This window comes from Myripristis murdjan, chromosome 14 (genome assembly GCF_902150065.1).
Source record: "Myripristis murdjan chromosome 14, fMyrMur1.1, whole genome shotgun sequence".
In the NCBI taxonomy this organism is placed as follows: Eukaryota; Metazoa; Chordata; class Actinopteri; order Holocentriformes; family Holocentridae; genus Myripristis; species Myripristis murdjan.
This window is the reverse complement of record NC_043993.1, coordinates 8,534,107-8,551,037: the sequence shown is the minus strand read 5'-3', so window position 1 is coordinate 8,551,037 and position 16,931 is coordinate 8,534,107. Positions and strand designations below refer to the sequence as shown.

The 16,931-nt window shown below is 40.0% G+C and overlaps 1 protein-coding gene across 2 annotated transcripts in view; it reads left to right on the top strand.

The window, feature by feature from the left end:
* Window positions 1–16,931, top strand: part of stk32a (serine/threonine kinase 32A) — a 93,852-nt gene that overhangs the window by 9,544 nt on the left and 67,377 nt on the right. For both annotated transcript variants that reach the window (XM_030068103.1, XM_030068102.1), the window contains 2 exons: window positions 625–680; window positions 4,539–4,690. In XM_030068103.1, the coding sequence (XP_029923963.1) occupies window positions 625–680; window positions 4,539–4,690 (208 nt within the window). The remainder of the gene's footprint in view (window positions 1–624; window positions 681–4,538; window positions 4,691–16,931) is intronic.

Below are 16,931 nucleotides of genomic sequence, written 5' to 3'. Positions count from 1 at the left end.
GTTAAGCTCTTTCACAGTGACGTGTGTGTGTGTGTGTGTGTGTGTGTGTGTGTGTGAGTGAGAGAGTGAGAGAGAGTGAGAGAGAGAGCGAGAGTGAGAGACACCGTACATCTGAGTACATGTTCACCAAGCAGTGTATTAAAGAGTGAGAATAAAAAGGCTGAGAGCAAACTGAACTGCAAAAATCAGCTAAAAAGAAGTCTTTTGTTCAATAGGAAAAACATGCAATGTCCTTAAAAGATGTCTTTGTACGAAACCCTATTCCCATCTTCTGGCATATAATGTAAGTGACCTCTAGGTGCTCTGTGAGATTTTTTTTTCTCCCACAGAGGCCTGTGTCAGCTTGATTGTAACATTATTGAAATGAGCTGAACACGAACTTACTGTGAACCTAACCGAATTGACACTTAACATTCAGGTCTCTTTCCCTTTGCAAGTTGTAACATGCCCTGCTTTTCATTTGAACTATCATTTGGTTTCCATGGCAGTTTATATTGTATTTGCCAATGACACATTCTCATACATATTCCCTGTTCAGGAGCAATCACACACTAGAGATGAGTTTCTTTTTCTGCTTTGTATTGCATGACAGTTAAAGGTATTCTCTCCTCTTCTTTCCCGCAGTCAATTTCGACCACTTCCAGATCCTGAGGGCTATCGGAAAAGGGAGCTTCGGAAAAGTAAGTGCATTTTTAGGGAAGTGCATCTTTTCTGTTTATTTAGCCAGAAAATAAATAAATAAATAAATAAATAAAAGATGAATCCAAGTCAGTCACAAATTTGTTGATATGCATAAAGCATTTGTTGCTGTGGCTTCAAGAAGAAAGTTGAGTACAATGCCCCACTGCGTCTCAGCTTAATGGTCTAATCAGGGTGAGAAAGTGCCGGAAGATAAGGGTTTTGAATTCATTTTTGCTGAACAATGATCAGCCTAGACTGCCATGAAGACATCCATTAACATAGGCAAAACATGTTGTCACAAATAGAATGATAAGATTTCCCCCTCTCCCGCAGCACGGCAACACAGTTTAATACACATACAGTTTAATAAAACGGCCCAGTTCAATTTGCTCGTTGCTGCAGCCGGCAGCTCTCAGCCAGGGAAAGTAAAAATAAAGCCAGTGAACAATGTGCTGGAGCCGTGCGGTCTTGTTCAGGGCAAAGACACTTATGTGCCACTTAAGATGTAAATTAACTGGCTTTGCCTCAGATTTGTTGTGACATAAAAAAATTTTTTTTGATTACCTTTCCTTTGTAAAATCACATTAAGAAATCACACCAGGAGTCTGGCTGATGGTGTGCATCTATCAAGGTGGGTCTGATTTCTGGAGAGAGAGATATTAAAATGTTGAATTTGTTTTGACCTTGTTAGTGTTGTATTTGGCAGGATTATTATTATTCTTTTTTTCCTCCACTAAGGGCCTTGGACTCAAACTGTGAGACCCACACATAGCAAACTTGGCAAATAGGTTTGAATGCTTGTACGGGACTTAAGAAACAAAAATTTCACTCATCATCCAGATGGTGGCGCTACAATAGCCCCCTTTACATTTTGCTCTATAACTTTTAAACTGTAATCCTTAAGCACAGAATTACTCTGTGGATTCTCTGGGTCTATCCATATATAAACCACACCCATTTCAACTGGCAAAGTGTTTCACCATTTAGCATTGGCTAAATTTGGCATTATCAGACCAAACAGTTAGATGATCCTGAAAACATGATTAAGCAGAAAAATGGCCATTGCTCATTGGTTATGTGTCCAGTCTTCACCAAACTTGAAACTTAAGTGATCAACAACATTTACAAGAAAATTGCACTAATCGGTCAAATGGTGGCTCCATAACAGCCCTTTTTACATTTTTTTATTTTTTCTCTGTGGAAGGATTCAAAATAATGTGGCATTTAATAGTCACCAGTCCAGGGCCAGTCATATTGTTTTTCCAGCCACGTAGTGCACAGCGCAACTGCAAGGCCGCATCTGCACTTCCCTGTACACAGGCAAACAGGCATGCACATACTCACACACATACACACACAGCGTCACCGTTCTAGCCTATCGTCTTGCTCACCGACAGAAGATAAGCTGTCTAATCGCAGTGGATGGCAAGCTGTTCAATAGGAGGAAAGATGTGATCAGCGTTCGGCTGATTAACTGTGCCAGCTGGTCCACAGATCACTCTCTTAGATAGCAGTAATCACTGGCGTATTGACGGTTAAAGCACAGACAAGCATAACTACAAACAAACATAGGGTATTGCTCTGCTGCATATTGAGAATTGGGAATGCTGTCAGCTCTCAGACACCTTTCTCAAATGGGAACAAGCAATCAAACTGTTGTATCACACGCAATTTGATAAAAACACGCAGTGACAGCACCCAGATTGCTCCAGGTACCATATTTTGCTGCATCAAATGAAAGTCATTATTTTTATTTCCACTGTTGTAATAATGGTGTATTAACAGTAAGAATGAGTGACAGGAATCCTCTGCATTTTTGAGAGAGCTGGTTACATTCCCCTCTAAAATGCTAACAGAACAGGAGGCTGCTGCCAGTTTCTCAGGAGTAGAATCCAGTGGTGGGAAAAACTGTTTCCATTAATGTTTCCAGAGAGGCCTTGGTTAATGATCACGGAGATTAAAGGAATAGGCTTTTAAAAATCCTGATCATTCCTTTTAACCCTGTAAAATTTTCTGGTTATTGCAGTGATGTTTCCAGTGAACCTTTAATGGTACAATTGTGGCCCCTTCGCTTTCATATATTTCTAGTTTTTGCCGACAACTGTGAGTTTTCATTGTCATTTATTTGTTTTTTGATTTGTTCAGTGCAATATCTCAGACACCTGTGTTCTGATTCCTCTTGACAAAGCTTGTGAGGAAACTATCTCAACTGTCTACTGTGATATATTCGAAATTACACCAACTGGCCCCAGGTGACACTACACACGCTGTTTGTTCTTCTAAGAAAGCTCAGACACTTACAGGGGGGTACTCTAGAAGAATTAACAAGCCACATAACTGTGAAATGATTAAACTGCACCCTAGTGATAGTGATTTGTACCTGTAAATAAATTTGAATATCATGTATGTATGGGTATATGGGTGTTACTATCACACATCCACCCACCAACATCACCCTGGCACACCATCCAACAACCTCCTCCTCAACTCCCTAGATAACCCCCCACCTTTCATCTAAGGCCTTGAGCAACACGAGAGCAGCTGCTATCAGCATCAGGGGTATCTAGGACACTCTGGGACTTCGCTGCTCCAGAACTGTTATTAACAAATTATCCTATCCCAGGCTGAGGTGCTGGGACTGAACAGTGTCTCCACAACAGTAACCACAATGTCAAGACATAGATTACATAAGCTGTTTTCTGTGAAGTCGGCAAACCACACAAATTTGATTCACATTTCCTTTGAGCCTAGTATCTCAGGCCCTGCTCCAACAAATCTCAAACTAGTCGTATTTAATATTAGATTTATAGGTAACAATTCATTTCTAACCCTCCTACTATCTTTTGTGTCACTTTGACCCCACTCAGTGTTTAGTGTCTCTAAATACATGATTAATTGAGGATTTTTTTTTTTTTTTTTTTTTTTTTTTTTGCTTCATATTTAACGATTTCTCCTAATTTAATGGGGACAATTGGGAAAACATGGAATTAACATGATGATACATTTTCAATGTTCTGTATACATTGTATACAGACTGTTTTAGCTGTATAAAATATACGAAATATAAGAATATCAGCATTTTGCACAAATGTGTTTTAGTTGTTTTGGATGATGCTGAGGAACCTTAACATGCCATTTATAATCTTCAAAAAACTTCCTGCTGCTTTAGGACCCTCACCTAATATAACTAGACATGTAGTAGCGTGAGAACCACTGATAGTTCATATGACATTTTGGAGGGAAAACATGATTTCCAAAAGAAGTTTGATGCATAAGAAGGTGTGTGTGTGTGTGTGTGTGTGTGTGTGTGTGTGTGTTTGGTGTGTAGGGGGAGGGGTGTAGTTTATTTAAAGGGCTACAAGGGGTTTAAATTTCTTTTGTGAAAGTAATTATTACAACTGATTAAAAATGTCAGTAAATTTGAAGGTAGCAGGAGGGTTAATCAGTTGTTTTATAACCTTTTACAAGCTTGATTTCTTGTTTCTAATTTGCTAATTGTGCTGGTTGAATGACCTGGATGAATGACACATCTCGTCATTGCATTGTGAATTTTCAAAATGACATGACACATTAACACTATATTAAGCTAAGTTGTTTAAAATTTGTATTTTATTAGAGCTTGCAGAATAATGAGTGTGTTGAAAGCAATTTATATGTCAATTTTGACAGCCTTGAAAGTACAAAGGCCGAACAGAACCTGAAGAGAACAGATGAGTCATCACATATTGGATTAACTGACTGACACAAAGAACACAACAGCAACAGCGAATATAGGCAGACAAAAGAATGCCAAAGTATCTAAATAGTTTTGATCACACGGGTGATGGACTAATTTAACTTCATGTGCCTCTGACCAGGTATGCATTGTGCAGAAGAAGGACACCAAGAAGATGTATGCCATGAAGTACATGAACAAGCTGAAGTGTGTGGAACGGAACGAAGTGAGGAACGTCTTCAAAGAGCTGCAGATCATGCAGAACCTTGAGCATCCGTTCCTCGTCAACTTCTGGTGAGCCGCTGTCCTGTGTGAATGTGACATAAAATTGTATGCCATGTTTGAATCAACTGAGCCTGTGCGCTTCCCCGTGAATGAACAAATGACTCTGGACAACTTAAGGGTTTAGGATAAGGTTTAGGAAAAGAATGCCTTTACCTCAGTATAGTGGCTTTGATTTGATGTTCTCCTCAAATATCACACTGACAATTTTGTTCAGCTTTGCATGTTGAAGCAGGTGACAAAAGCAAACAGGGAAGACAAATCTTAGGTTTAACATTTGTATCTGAGATATGTTGTGTTTTTAGACAGTTCAAGAAAGTGAAATAAGTGACATGAAAAGTTGAAGTACATGTGTCCAATGCTCAAGATGTTAAAGGTTACAGTATAGTCATTTCTGCCTGTTTTTCCCATTAGAGCATATGTTTCCCACAGTTGATTATCATAGTTGCATTCTATTGTGAATTGTTTTTCCAGTGCAGTCTGTGCTTCATATTTGTCTTTTAGTCTTTTATGATTGTATTCTGTCAGTCAAACCAGTGAGGGCACAAACACATGCAGAAAGCACATGAAAAAAAGAAAAAAGGAAAAAAAAACTCCACACTATTTCAGATTCAGTCTACAGACCTCCGCAGAAAAGTGTTGACCACTGAAGAATATTCACACAGATATTCAGTGCCTACCTCAACTCTTCTCACCCTGAAACCAGCTAAAAGGAAAACGTGGTTTGCTCACTGATCCGAGCTCTGATTTTATTGGCATGACTTTCTTCTCTTGCCAGCATCTCCTTTGCCTCACCACATTTGGGGTTTGGACAACCCTCACTCTTGACAGTGTACACTTGACAAAGCGCATTCAAACTGCGAGTGCTAATCTACGATGACTCATCAGGTCCCTTCAAGCAACTCATTCATCAGAGCCTGAAAGACTCAGCTTTCCGAGCTCCAGGAATCATACTTGGAGATTCTTGATAAGTGCCAGTCTTGTTAAGTCTTCATTTGAAAGGCATTACCAGTTCTTGATTACCAGTCTTACTCTGTGGCTGTTTATAGTAGCCCAGTTTCTGGTTTCTGAGCATTATAAAGGCAGAGAGGAGGCGAGGACTGGCAGATGGATGAATAACTTGAAAGATGAATAACCTCCACAAGTGTTGCAGTCCAGTGTGTGGAATGTGGCAGCTTTTACGGATCCTGTTGCCTCATAATCAGATTTTGTCCACATATTCTCAAGTTGTTTTCCTCCTTATTTCCCTTGCTTTGACTGCGCAAGGAATCCCCCATCATTGAAAGCTGGTGAAAGGACTATGGATTGGGCTTCGTCCATTTGTCTGTCCATCTGTCCGATGTTATGTGTGATTTCTCAGTCTCTGCTCATCTGTTTTGGATGAAATTTGGATGGGGGGGCTGATGGGTTTTGACACTTGGGTTGACATTGTGAATATAAATCTAATTGATCTACTGTAGCATCACCAGGCCAATATAGTCCTAAGGTTCAGTATCTTTGACACAGTTAAGTCAAATTTAATGAACCCGTGACAGATTGCAAGTTTTTCCTTTGATATCCAGTATCCACAACATGAAAGGGATTGGCCCACCACAGCGCCACCAACAGGTCAAAAAATCATTCAACTTCAAACAGCAATGTCTCAGACACCGCACATCACACAGTCACACCTATGATGGCTTGCAGCAGTTGAAGGGGATGGCATGGTCCCTGTTGACTTGTTTTAAATTTGGGATTGCAATGAGATCTTCAACATTAAGTGAGGTCATTTGCCTGAAGTGACACTGATGCTCTTGAGGTTGATTTTTTTTCTCGCTCTCTCACTCTACCTTCATCCTCTCCTCACCTCCCTTCTCTTCCTCTCTCTTTTCAATCCCGTCTCTTCTGCTTTTGAAAACACTTCATTATCCCAGACAGATATTGGCAGAGAATGCACCGTACTGTATGAGTGAATCAATAGTGGTCTTTTAATTACTAATTTGAGCATAATAAAGCAAAGACCTCCTAGAGTGAGTGTGGATGAGAAGAGAGGAAAGAACAGGAGCGGTAAGTGAAAGAGAAGATTGCAAAGGAGTGTAGTGTGGATGAAGTCGAGGAGAAGGACGGCAGACTAGGTGAATACAGGAATAAAGTGCAGTACAGACTCATCTGACCAACAAGGCTGGTGCTGGCTCGCTTGATTGCATGCTGTGTTGGACAATAAATTCATTAAAAAAAAAAAAGTCAGGCTGGAAGTTAATGCTTTTGGCAGCATTTTAAACACCCTGAGGTGGGGGAGATTTTCCCTAGAGATGTGCTTGGGTCAGCTCTGTGCCCATTCAATCTCTCTCTCTCTCTCTCTCTCTCTCTCTCTCTCTCTCTCTCTCTCTCTCTCTCTCTCTCTCTCTCTTGCTGGGTTGCATTGTTATGATTATCCTGAGGTAAGTGCTCAAGGTCAGAGATGGAGAGAGATTACCTGCAGGCATGAACTGCACTAAGCCAGCGACAAGCAGAAACCAAACTTTCCCTTTCTGCTATGCCCGCCGGTGTTCTCCTTTTCCTCTTCCCCTCTTTCTTCCTCCACCTCGGCTGTTTCTTTCCTTTTGTTCTTACTCCTTTCCTCTTTCCATCCTCTGCTACCCCCTTAGCCCATTTTTCTTCACTCCCCCCTCTGTTTTTGGTGCAGTAGCCACTTGGTCTGACCTCAGCTGTCCGCCTGTACGCTGCATGCAGCCAAGCAACAATATACTTGAAGGACAGGGGCAATTAGATATGTATCTGTTCATCATCTGCAACCTTTTGTGCTCTACCTGCATTAACTGAGAACTGATATAATAGTCTATAACAGTATAGTACATATAGTAAATTTAAGCATAAAATATAAACTGTAATTGATTTTTTAATGATACAGCTTTCATTTTCCAGTAGTATGGATATGATGTGATGCACAGTATATATTGTTGTTTGGGTATTTTATCATATGCCAAACAAGTGATTTTCTTTCTTTCATTTGCGCCATGATGTAGGTATGTTAAATATGGAAATGCAAGTTACCTTGAACTCTAAAATGAAGAACAGCCGATCTAAAAGGCATAAAGTTAGGCTGAAATAAATCTGTGATACTGTCTGTTTATTGATGTGCCAGCACTACTAGGAAAGCTTGTTGTGCCTGCGTAATCTGTAAGGGGAGACCTCACTGGCACTGGGCTGCTTTGACACAAAGGCCAGGGTTATAGTGTATACACACAGTGTGTCAGGGAGAGAAAGAGAGGGGGAGAGAGAGGGAGAGAGAGTCAGCAGCTCATCCCACCCTTTCTGCCAAGATCAGCTCGAGCTGTATTCCATAGAAGGAGTTTCTCACTTCCAGCCCATTATTCTTCCGCTTTCAGTGAATTCCTGCAAAGTTCAAGACAGAAAGATGAAAGGGAGGAAGATTAAGTTTAGTTCAGTTTTCATCTATCCCTCTTCCTGCCGTTTTATCTCCGCATTTTGCTGTTAATGTGTTTGCTGTTTGAAGAAAATGCTATTGAAGAAGGCTTTCTTGAAACTGTCTATCTGTTTGCCGGTCGATTTGAAAGATGTGCTGAGCTTAGGCTCTGTAATTTGTTCACTGGGAAGAAGAACATACATTTGTTTGAGTCATTAGGGCCGAAAGCACAAGGCAAATCATGTCAAACAGTAGTGATACTGACTCTCATTGCGTCAATCTTAAGTTTCTTAATATTTTTCCTACTGTGTGCCTACTGTGTTGGCATAGCAAGGATGTGTCTTTAATTATAATAGATTTTTTTTTTTCTGTTGAGATGAGTATATTTATCCAGCATATCTACAGTTATCTATCAAAAACAGTGTTACAAAGTGCTTCACAAATGAAATGAATAAAATAAAATAAAATAAAATAAAATAAAATAAAATAAAATAAAATAAAATGACCAGGCAGGATGAATGGCTTTTACCAGGAAAGATCTACCTGTAACAGTTAAGCAGAAAGGTTTTAGCTTGAAGAGAATCATGCTGGAAGGCTCTCAAGCTACACAAAGTGAGAGTACAAATCGGGTCATTTGGGCTGCTGCCTGTAACACTAAGACCAGCAACATAATGTGTCATTACAGTACAAGTAATTCTGTAGTAGTGCTGACAAAAATATTTTACACATAGCATCTTTAGGCTGTTGGCAGGCACTCAGTTTATTACATCACCAAAGACTTACACTATGCTTTCTTGCACTAGCATTCCAGTTTCATGGAGCAGATATGGTAGGCACAGGGTCCAGGCTGGAAAAGGAGCCCAGGGCATTTTTTCATGTGAACAGAGTATCTGTGTTGTCATGCAGTGTTAGCAACTATGTGTACCTTTTACCTCTATAGAAAGCATACTCACAATTCTGTGTATGTTTAAGAATGAGAGAGCGGAGGATAAAATAGAAAGCATGTACACGATGTCTTCCAGTCAAAGGGTTTCTGAAGAGGCTATCCCCACTCACAAAAACCCCTGTGATGTAACTTGCCATGCTAAAATGTAATGCGTAACTGACAAAGGAAAGAAGAGTATTAATAAGAGTCTGAAATATTGTGAATCAAAAGCTTTGCTTGCTTTAGGGAGTCCCTCTTTTGCTCAGTTATTATGCAATCTTACTAATGTGTTTCTTTTCTATGGAGAGCAAGACATGATGCAGTGCTAGTCTCCATTCGTGTGTCTTTTTTTTTTCTCAGCAGGCCAAACAGAAATGACATTATGTCCGTTAAAAGCAAAATGTAATAAAAAGAGCCCCAGCCACACACTGCAAGGCTGAGCAAAGTGCCCCTCCAAGCATCCTGCTTTAAAGGGTATACTGGATTATATCAGATATATTGTATGATACAGGCAGGGATATATGGTGCAGAGACTGCTCAGATATGAGTTACATTTGCATTTCAGATTTTATACAGTTGGTTGTTGCTCTTACTTAGAGTTACTTGAAGTGAGGACAACAGTAGAATGAGCAGAAACTCCTACTCCTTCAGCATCACAAGTAAGCAATGGTGAGGAGCACAGGTTTGCCTGGAGCTTAGATGCACAGATATCTGATGTAGTGTAGCCTGTCACTGCAGCATATGACAGTGCAAATCTGCAGACATCACATGTTAATTACATGCACACATCAGGTATTGCCACATTTGTCCAGCTGTCAAAGAGATGATGAAATGGAAGATCATGTAGTCAGATGTGGAAAGAATAAGAGAACGTCAAGTCAAATACAGGTTCTTAGCTGAAATATCAAGTCGGTAGAAATGAAACTGATTTAAAGCATACTGGTCAAATGAAGTCTTTGTGTGTGCTGTGGCCATGAAAAAAAAACAAAAAAAAAAACACCCGGTTAGCTACTTGTAGCTTCCATGTCCAAGTCTTTGTCCAATCTGTTATGTTTGTTCAAAGAAGACAAAACTGTTTAATTGAGGAGAATCACTAAAACTCTATAGTTGTGTGCCATGGCTCATCTTGGGTGGTTAACCACTTAGCCATTAGCAACATGTTTTTTTTGTTTTTTTTTTTTAAATCACTCTGATCATGTTCAGGTTATAATACCGTGTTCAGACATCCTGATTTCTCCAGGACTGTCCCAATTTGAAGCTTGGTTTCCCAAGTCCAGACAAATATCTGTTAAACACTAAAATGTCCCGGTTTTCAACATTTACTCCCAAATTGTCCCAGTTTCTCACTATTACGCCCACAATTCGAAACAAACATACGTACATATATAATATATGAAAAATGTTCAGTGTTTTCTTCTTAATTTAATGGAGCCAGAGTCGCAGCAATCTGACCTCTGCCTTTGATGTTACGACCCTCAGGCTCCGGCGACGTCAGGTTCAACGCAGATTTTATTAGCAGATCCCCACGGAAATGTCTCGCTCTACCAGCACTTTATGGGTGACTTCGTTGCCTCATTTTTAAACAAACATAGACATTTTATACATCAAAAATGTTGAGCGTTTTCTGCTGAATCTAATGATGCCACGGTCAAAGCAGATGAGAAATAGCTGGCAGAGAATGTGTCACAGTCAGCCATTCAGCTGGCAGCCTGCACTTGTGCACACTGACAAATACCTTTTATTTTGAAAGGTATCTGACTATCAATACATATATTACACCAATGACGTATTTGTGTTTACCAGTATTATTATACAATTTTGACCTATGTTTTGGTGGATTTTGGGAGACAAACAACCTTTTGCCAGCCTAAACACTGTTTATGGTGTTGAAGTGCATTCAGAATGTGTGCCAAATGCTGAAATAATTGCATAAATGCTGCAATAATTGCATATTGCATAATTGCATGCAAGTATATAGATCCATGCATGAGTGATACATATGCACGTGCTAAAGATGCGGGACACTTAAGGATCCCAGTTTTGTAGTTTATTCATATATAATCAAATGCTCTTGAATTACTTTGAAAAAATGAGGAAATCCCCATTCATTTCTCCTTATGTACAATCAAAATTTTATTTCTCAAAAATGCCAGCAAATCAAAGACAAATGGCCACATGACTTCTGAGGCCTGTGAGAGATAAAAAGAGAAAAAAGTGATAGAGAAATAGACAGGTAAATCACGGTTCACTGGGTTGGAGATAGAAGGGTGTGAAGGCAGAAATAAACGGGCTGTGGTTCATCACACTTTACACCGAGACCTGTAGGCCACAGGTGTGTGTGTGCACGATGGTAAGTGATCTGTGCAAGCATGTGTATGTCCATGAGTGAGTGTGCATGTTTCTTCCCTTGCCTCTTGCATCTTCTTGTGTATGTGCTTGTGAGTGTGCATGTGTGTATTTGTTTTTGCCTGTGTGTGTGTGTGTGTGTGTGTGTGTGTGTGTGTGTGTTTATTTGAGCTGCATTAGCTACAGCCTGATGGGCTGTCAGTCAAAGCAAGGTGTTTGGAGATTGGGTTTGAGGAAGGTCGAGGGGGGCTGTTGGCATCGATCCAACACATCAGAGAGCTGGCAGGTGACCACCTGTGTCCGTTTCTGTAGGAGCCAAGCTGTGGTCAGTTGGTGTGTGTATGAGTGTGTGCATGTGTGTGCATGTTTGGCAGTTTTGTGCACGTGCATCAGTGGATACGCAAATGTCTAATCACCCTAATTGCAATAATTTGCGCTGAGCAACTGAGTCTTGATTGGCCATTCGGTTATTCAGTTTTACTGATTTGAATGTCAACTTGACATGAAACTTTCTGATTTAAATTGTTCATTAATCAAAAAGAATGAATGTTAATTAACAACATTGATTATAGCATTTAGACTGCTGGTGTAGTGTAGTTAATTTAGTTTACAAAAGGGTTTCATATTATTAAGATGGAGTACGGCAGGGAGAGACAAGTCTTTCTTATTACATCACTACCATTTGCTTTCAGGAGAGTAGACAAGTCTGTGTTTAAGGATGTATCACAGGGCTGCACAATAATGACAAACAGTGATTATACTGTGATACAAAGTGTAAGTTATGTGAGGACAATTTATCTGCCCAAATTTAGTCCTCTCTTATTCAAAAGTGCGTAGGGACAGAAAATGAGAAAATAACCCACTATTGCTTAAGATTTGCTCAGTTTGATTAAAATGTAATATTTTCAGTTTGAGTTGATGAGCATGGCTTCTGCTCGGCAGAGGAGTAATTGTCTGACTCATTTTCCTGTCTAGGAAACTGAAATTTCACACAATTTGTGGCAAGTCAATACTGCAGTTGTCCTCCGTGTTACTTTTAATGTGGGGAAGCCAGTCTTTGTGTAAGGACACACAGTTAACATTAGTCTCTGAGTCCTTGTGGTTTCTAGAGATTTCCATTACTGATGGCCTGGGGTGGCTCTCCCACTAAAAGCTCCATGCAAGATGCTCTTCCATCAGAGTGACTGCCTGTAGGCCATTCAGAGGTCACATTGAAATGCATGTGTAGCGGAGCAGAGAAAGACACAGAAGAATGAGGGAGACAGAGGGAACCAAAGGGTAAAGAAGGGACAAGAGAAACTGCACGAGAAAGGACAAAAGAGAACAAGCGAGAGAGAGGGAGATAAAGAACAGACTGTGATTGGGAAAACAGGCTAGTTGCCAGGAAAGCTAATGAAAACTGTGCACCATTTCAACATAATGTACTCTGCAGTCTGACTGCTGTTCTGTACCCAACATGCTGGTCAATGCATCCAGCTACTGCGCTGCTGCTGCTGCTGCTGCTGCTGCTGCTGCTGCTGCTGCTGCTGCTGCTGCTAATGGGTGCAAGACAACGTGTTCATCTGTCCTTGTTGTTGCTGTCTGGCTGTTATCAGGCCACTGCAGCTGTGTAATGAAATAAAGATTGACAAGGTGTTATTGCTCACTAAATGAGAAAGTGGTAATTTGCTAATCAGCTGGTTGATCTATTTCTTTTCCTCCTTTTGCCTATGCCTGTTGTCACATATTTTCCCTGTCATGTCAAAATGTAATTACAACTAATATCAATGTAAAAATGGCCTACAAAATATTCATGAAAGATACCGAAAAAAAAAAAAAAAAAAAAATCACAGCATCGTGAAATCCTGTTTAATACATTCAGATAGTACAGGTGCATTATGCAAATTTGCCAGGGGTTGATTAAGTGAATCACAATAACATTTTATTGTATTATCTGTTACTTAGGTGTCATATTGTATTTAGTTATTTTTATTTAGTTACTTTTTTTTCTCAGTCTTGCTAACAACGCTGTGGTCAGGTTCCTTTGCACAGCATTCACCAGGATTTTACCATATCGGCATGATCACTACAACTGAAAATCCAGAAGGGGCAGATTTTTTTTTTTTTCTAGTGTACTTTTACTTTGAATGTTTAAACAAACTGCGATCAGAGGCAGATGATTTATATTTTCTTTCAACAAGTAAATCCCACTAAAATCTAGGTAAAGGACCAGCACTCTGGTTTGTTCACAAGACAGGCAAATTTGAGATAAAGACTTGAAGAAAACATTTTAATCGAAATATAATTTAAATATGAAACATGAGTAGCACATACTAAACAAGCATGGGCCCTCTGGTGCCCCACTCGCTTGGTGCATGTCAGGGGAATGCTAGTAGTGCGGGCATGATATTTTGGCTACAGGAAAGGTCATGACCTCACCAAATCTGCTGATTTGACATGTTGGTCCAAGAATGGCACTAAAGGAGAGGTAATGGGCTCATTAAAAATCAAGAGAAATTTTCCCTTGGGGAGTATGAATGCATTCACCAAATATCATGGCAATCTGACAGTTAGATTTAATGACATCATGAGTGGAAATATGACATTTTGGCCTGAGGGTAGAGCTACAGGAAAGGTCATTAGGTCACCAAAATCATTAGGGTCCATCCTCTGGGGAGAATGAATTTGCTTACTATATGTCATGGCAACCTGCCCAATAAATTGAGAGATAGAAAACTTGATATTTTGGCCTAAGCGTGGCACTACAGGGTGACACCAACAGGTGACATCAAAATTGAAAAGGTTTATTCTTTGGAAAGTATGCTCAGCAAGTTACATGGCAGTCTGCCCAGTACATTCGGATGTTGTCAGATGTTGTGTACATGTCAAATGTTCAGCTTAAGGATGTTGTGAGAGAAAATGTTGCAGGATCTCTGCAATCAAGCTTTTGGCATTAGTAAATGCATGAATGCATTTACTAAATATCATGCCAACCCGCTAATCCACTACCTTTTGTGACATCTTGTTTGCAAAGTTGACATTTTGGCCTAGGGTGTCCCTCTCTGAAAGGTCATCCTGAGGCCCTGCCTGCCAGCAGTGAAAAAATAATGACCAAATGTATGCTCATGTGGCAGTTCAGGCCAAACAAATCAACAGGACTGGACATTTAGTACACAAACTCACTTTGTGTTATTTTCATCTCACACATTCACATAAACTTTACCAGTTTTGTTGTCTCTTTGAAAGAACAGATTGTGTGCACAGAACTCAGACTGTAAATCCTGAATAAATGCATTTTGAAATAACATCACAGCAAAATGCACCAGAACCAAAGGGGTCTGAGTATACTTTTCTGCAAGGCTCTGTATAATTAATATTAAGTACTACATATGTTTTTGAAATAAATTAGGAAGAGTGCCTGAGCATAAAAGTGTAGGATCCCTTGGTCACCTCTTGAAACAACTACATCAGCTTTAGCTATGGCAGCACAATTGCCCCACCTCAGTTATATCAGACCGATAATAATCAGTAGTTGCAGGAGTAAGACTGTCAGTGTTAGCTTAGAGGTCCGTTGCGATTACTCAGGATTTTTCTCCTTAAAACTAAATATCACATTCACTTACAGCTTCAACCTGAAACTGGCTCACCGTCAAGCTACTGGTTGCCCATTGTTGCCAAGAGCCTACCTGTGATGAAAAACATAATGAGTATCATGTCTAATTCATTTTGACAGCGGTGGCAGGAGGCCAATGGAGACTTCATACATATTCAAGCAGCTTCCAAATTCTATGTCACTGTGTCAGAGAGAGAGAGTGAGAGAGAGAGAGAGAGAGAGAGAGAGAGAGAGAGAGAGAGAGAGAGAGAGAGAGAGAGAGAGAGAATAGACAGAATTGGGTGGCGAGGAAGCAGGTTTGTTTTTCTCAGACCTTGCCCTTCGTTAGCAAATCATCCTGGAGCGAATCATAATAGGAGACTAAGGCCTATTCTCACCCTAATTGGAGCAGAGATACTGCTGAGATAACAAATAGATTCTGCACAAACAATGCTCAATTAAGGCCAGTTCAGTCAATCCCAAAGGGTTGCTGTTGACTTGCAACTCTGCTAATGGTTAATGTGTGTATTGCAGGAGACAGTCATATACAATAAGACCACTGAGTGATTTTGGTACAGTTTAGACATCCAAGTGCCAAAAGCTAGATTTTAGAGATGTTGACTTATCTTTGAAGTTCTGATGCTTTGGAAACCTACAGGGCTATGTGTGCATGCATGTGTGGGTGTATTTATATGTGTGTGCACATTTTTTTATTATGTGTATTTTCTCTGGGAATCTGAAAGACTTGGGAAAACCAGAAAAACTTAAAAAGTTTCAGCAGCCTAATTTTAGATCATAGGAGAAAGATAACTGACTCACGTGGCAGTGTAATGGTTAGCGGTGGGTTTATGTAGACATGTGTTTGTGTGTGTGTATGCGCCTGTATCTCAAAGTGTGCATGTGTAAGTGTGCCAGGTTGTGTGCCTCTTTATGGCACCTTTGTTCATGGGCAAGTGCGTGGGAGAATCCGGTGAGTAATCATCAACTCTCCAGTCTGTCTTGTTTGCTTAGAAGACAGAATAAGTTCCCCCGACATCAAGTGTAAGTGCTCTCAGTTTTTACCAACTTCACATTTTGATAGAAAGGCCTGTGGGAGAGAGAACAAGACAACTTCAGCCAGGCATGAGAGCAGGTTTTCTACCAGATTAATCTGGTCTCACAGAGGACTCGGCGTTCACTATTGATTCCCTTGGTGGAACTGCTGGCCCTCTCTAATGGAACTGGCCTTGTCCCTTCTCTTCTTCATGCACATGTATTTTCCTAAAGCTGTTTTTTTTTCCCTACACTGTTCACACATGCCCAGTCTGTAACTCAGAGTTATAACATAATGGTGATACAACCTATGTTTAACCTTTATTACATGGCTTGGTGAAATATTGGTCATTTGCAGCATTCTGTGGTCTGATGTTTCTGAATAATGGCCATCATTATGAATATCTGACCGTTGCTATGAGCGGGCACTTCAAGACGATGTGATACATCTCAACACACAAAAGTCTTCTCTATTTACTACCATTAATCAAGCAATAGCTCGCAACGACATCTGCTGCAGCCACAAAGACATTATAGCCTGGATTTAACTTTTACTTTATTTGGGAAAGTGTTTGACTCATGGTGGCTGAATTATCACCAGAGAGGAAAAGAAAAACAGAAGAAAACAAGGACAACAAGGAAAACGACAACATGCTGTAGGCTAACTAAATGCTCCTACACATCAGAATCAGAATTGTTTATTGGTCACCAGGCATGTTCACACATTACTGTGGTGGGTTGGTGCCAAAAAAACACATAATAGAAATGCTAAGATCAACCAAAGGAGAAACTTATCCGGGTAATAACAATTTAGGAAAGGTATTTAAAAAAAAAAAAATAGAAAAAGAGTAATAAAGGCTAATAAAAGTTCTAAAGTTAGGCTGCATTATTATTACTGTGGCCTTGCACAAGCCCAAATATCAGGTTATATAAGTCATAATGTAAACAAATATGAGCAGTGAAATGTAAACTG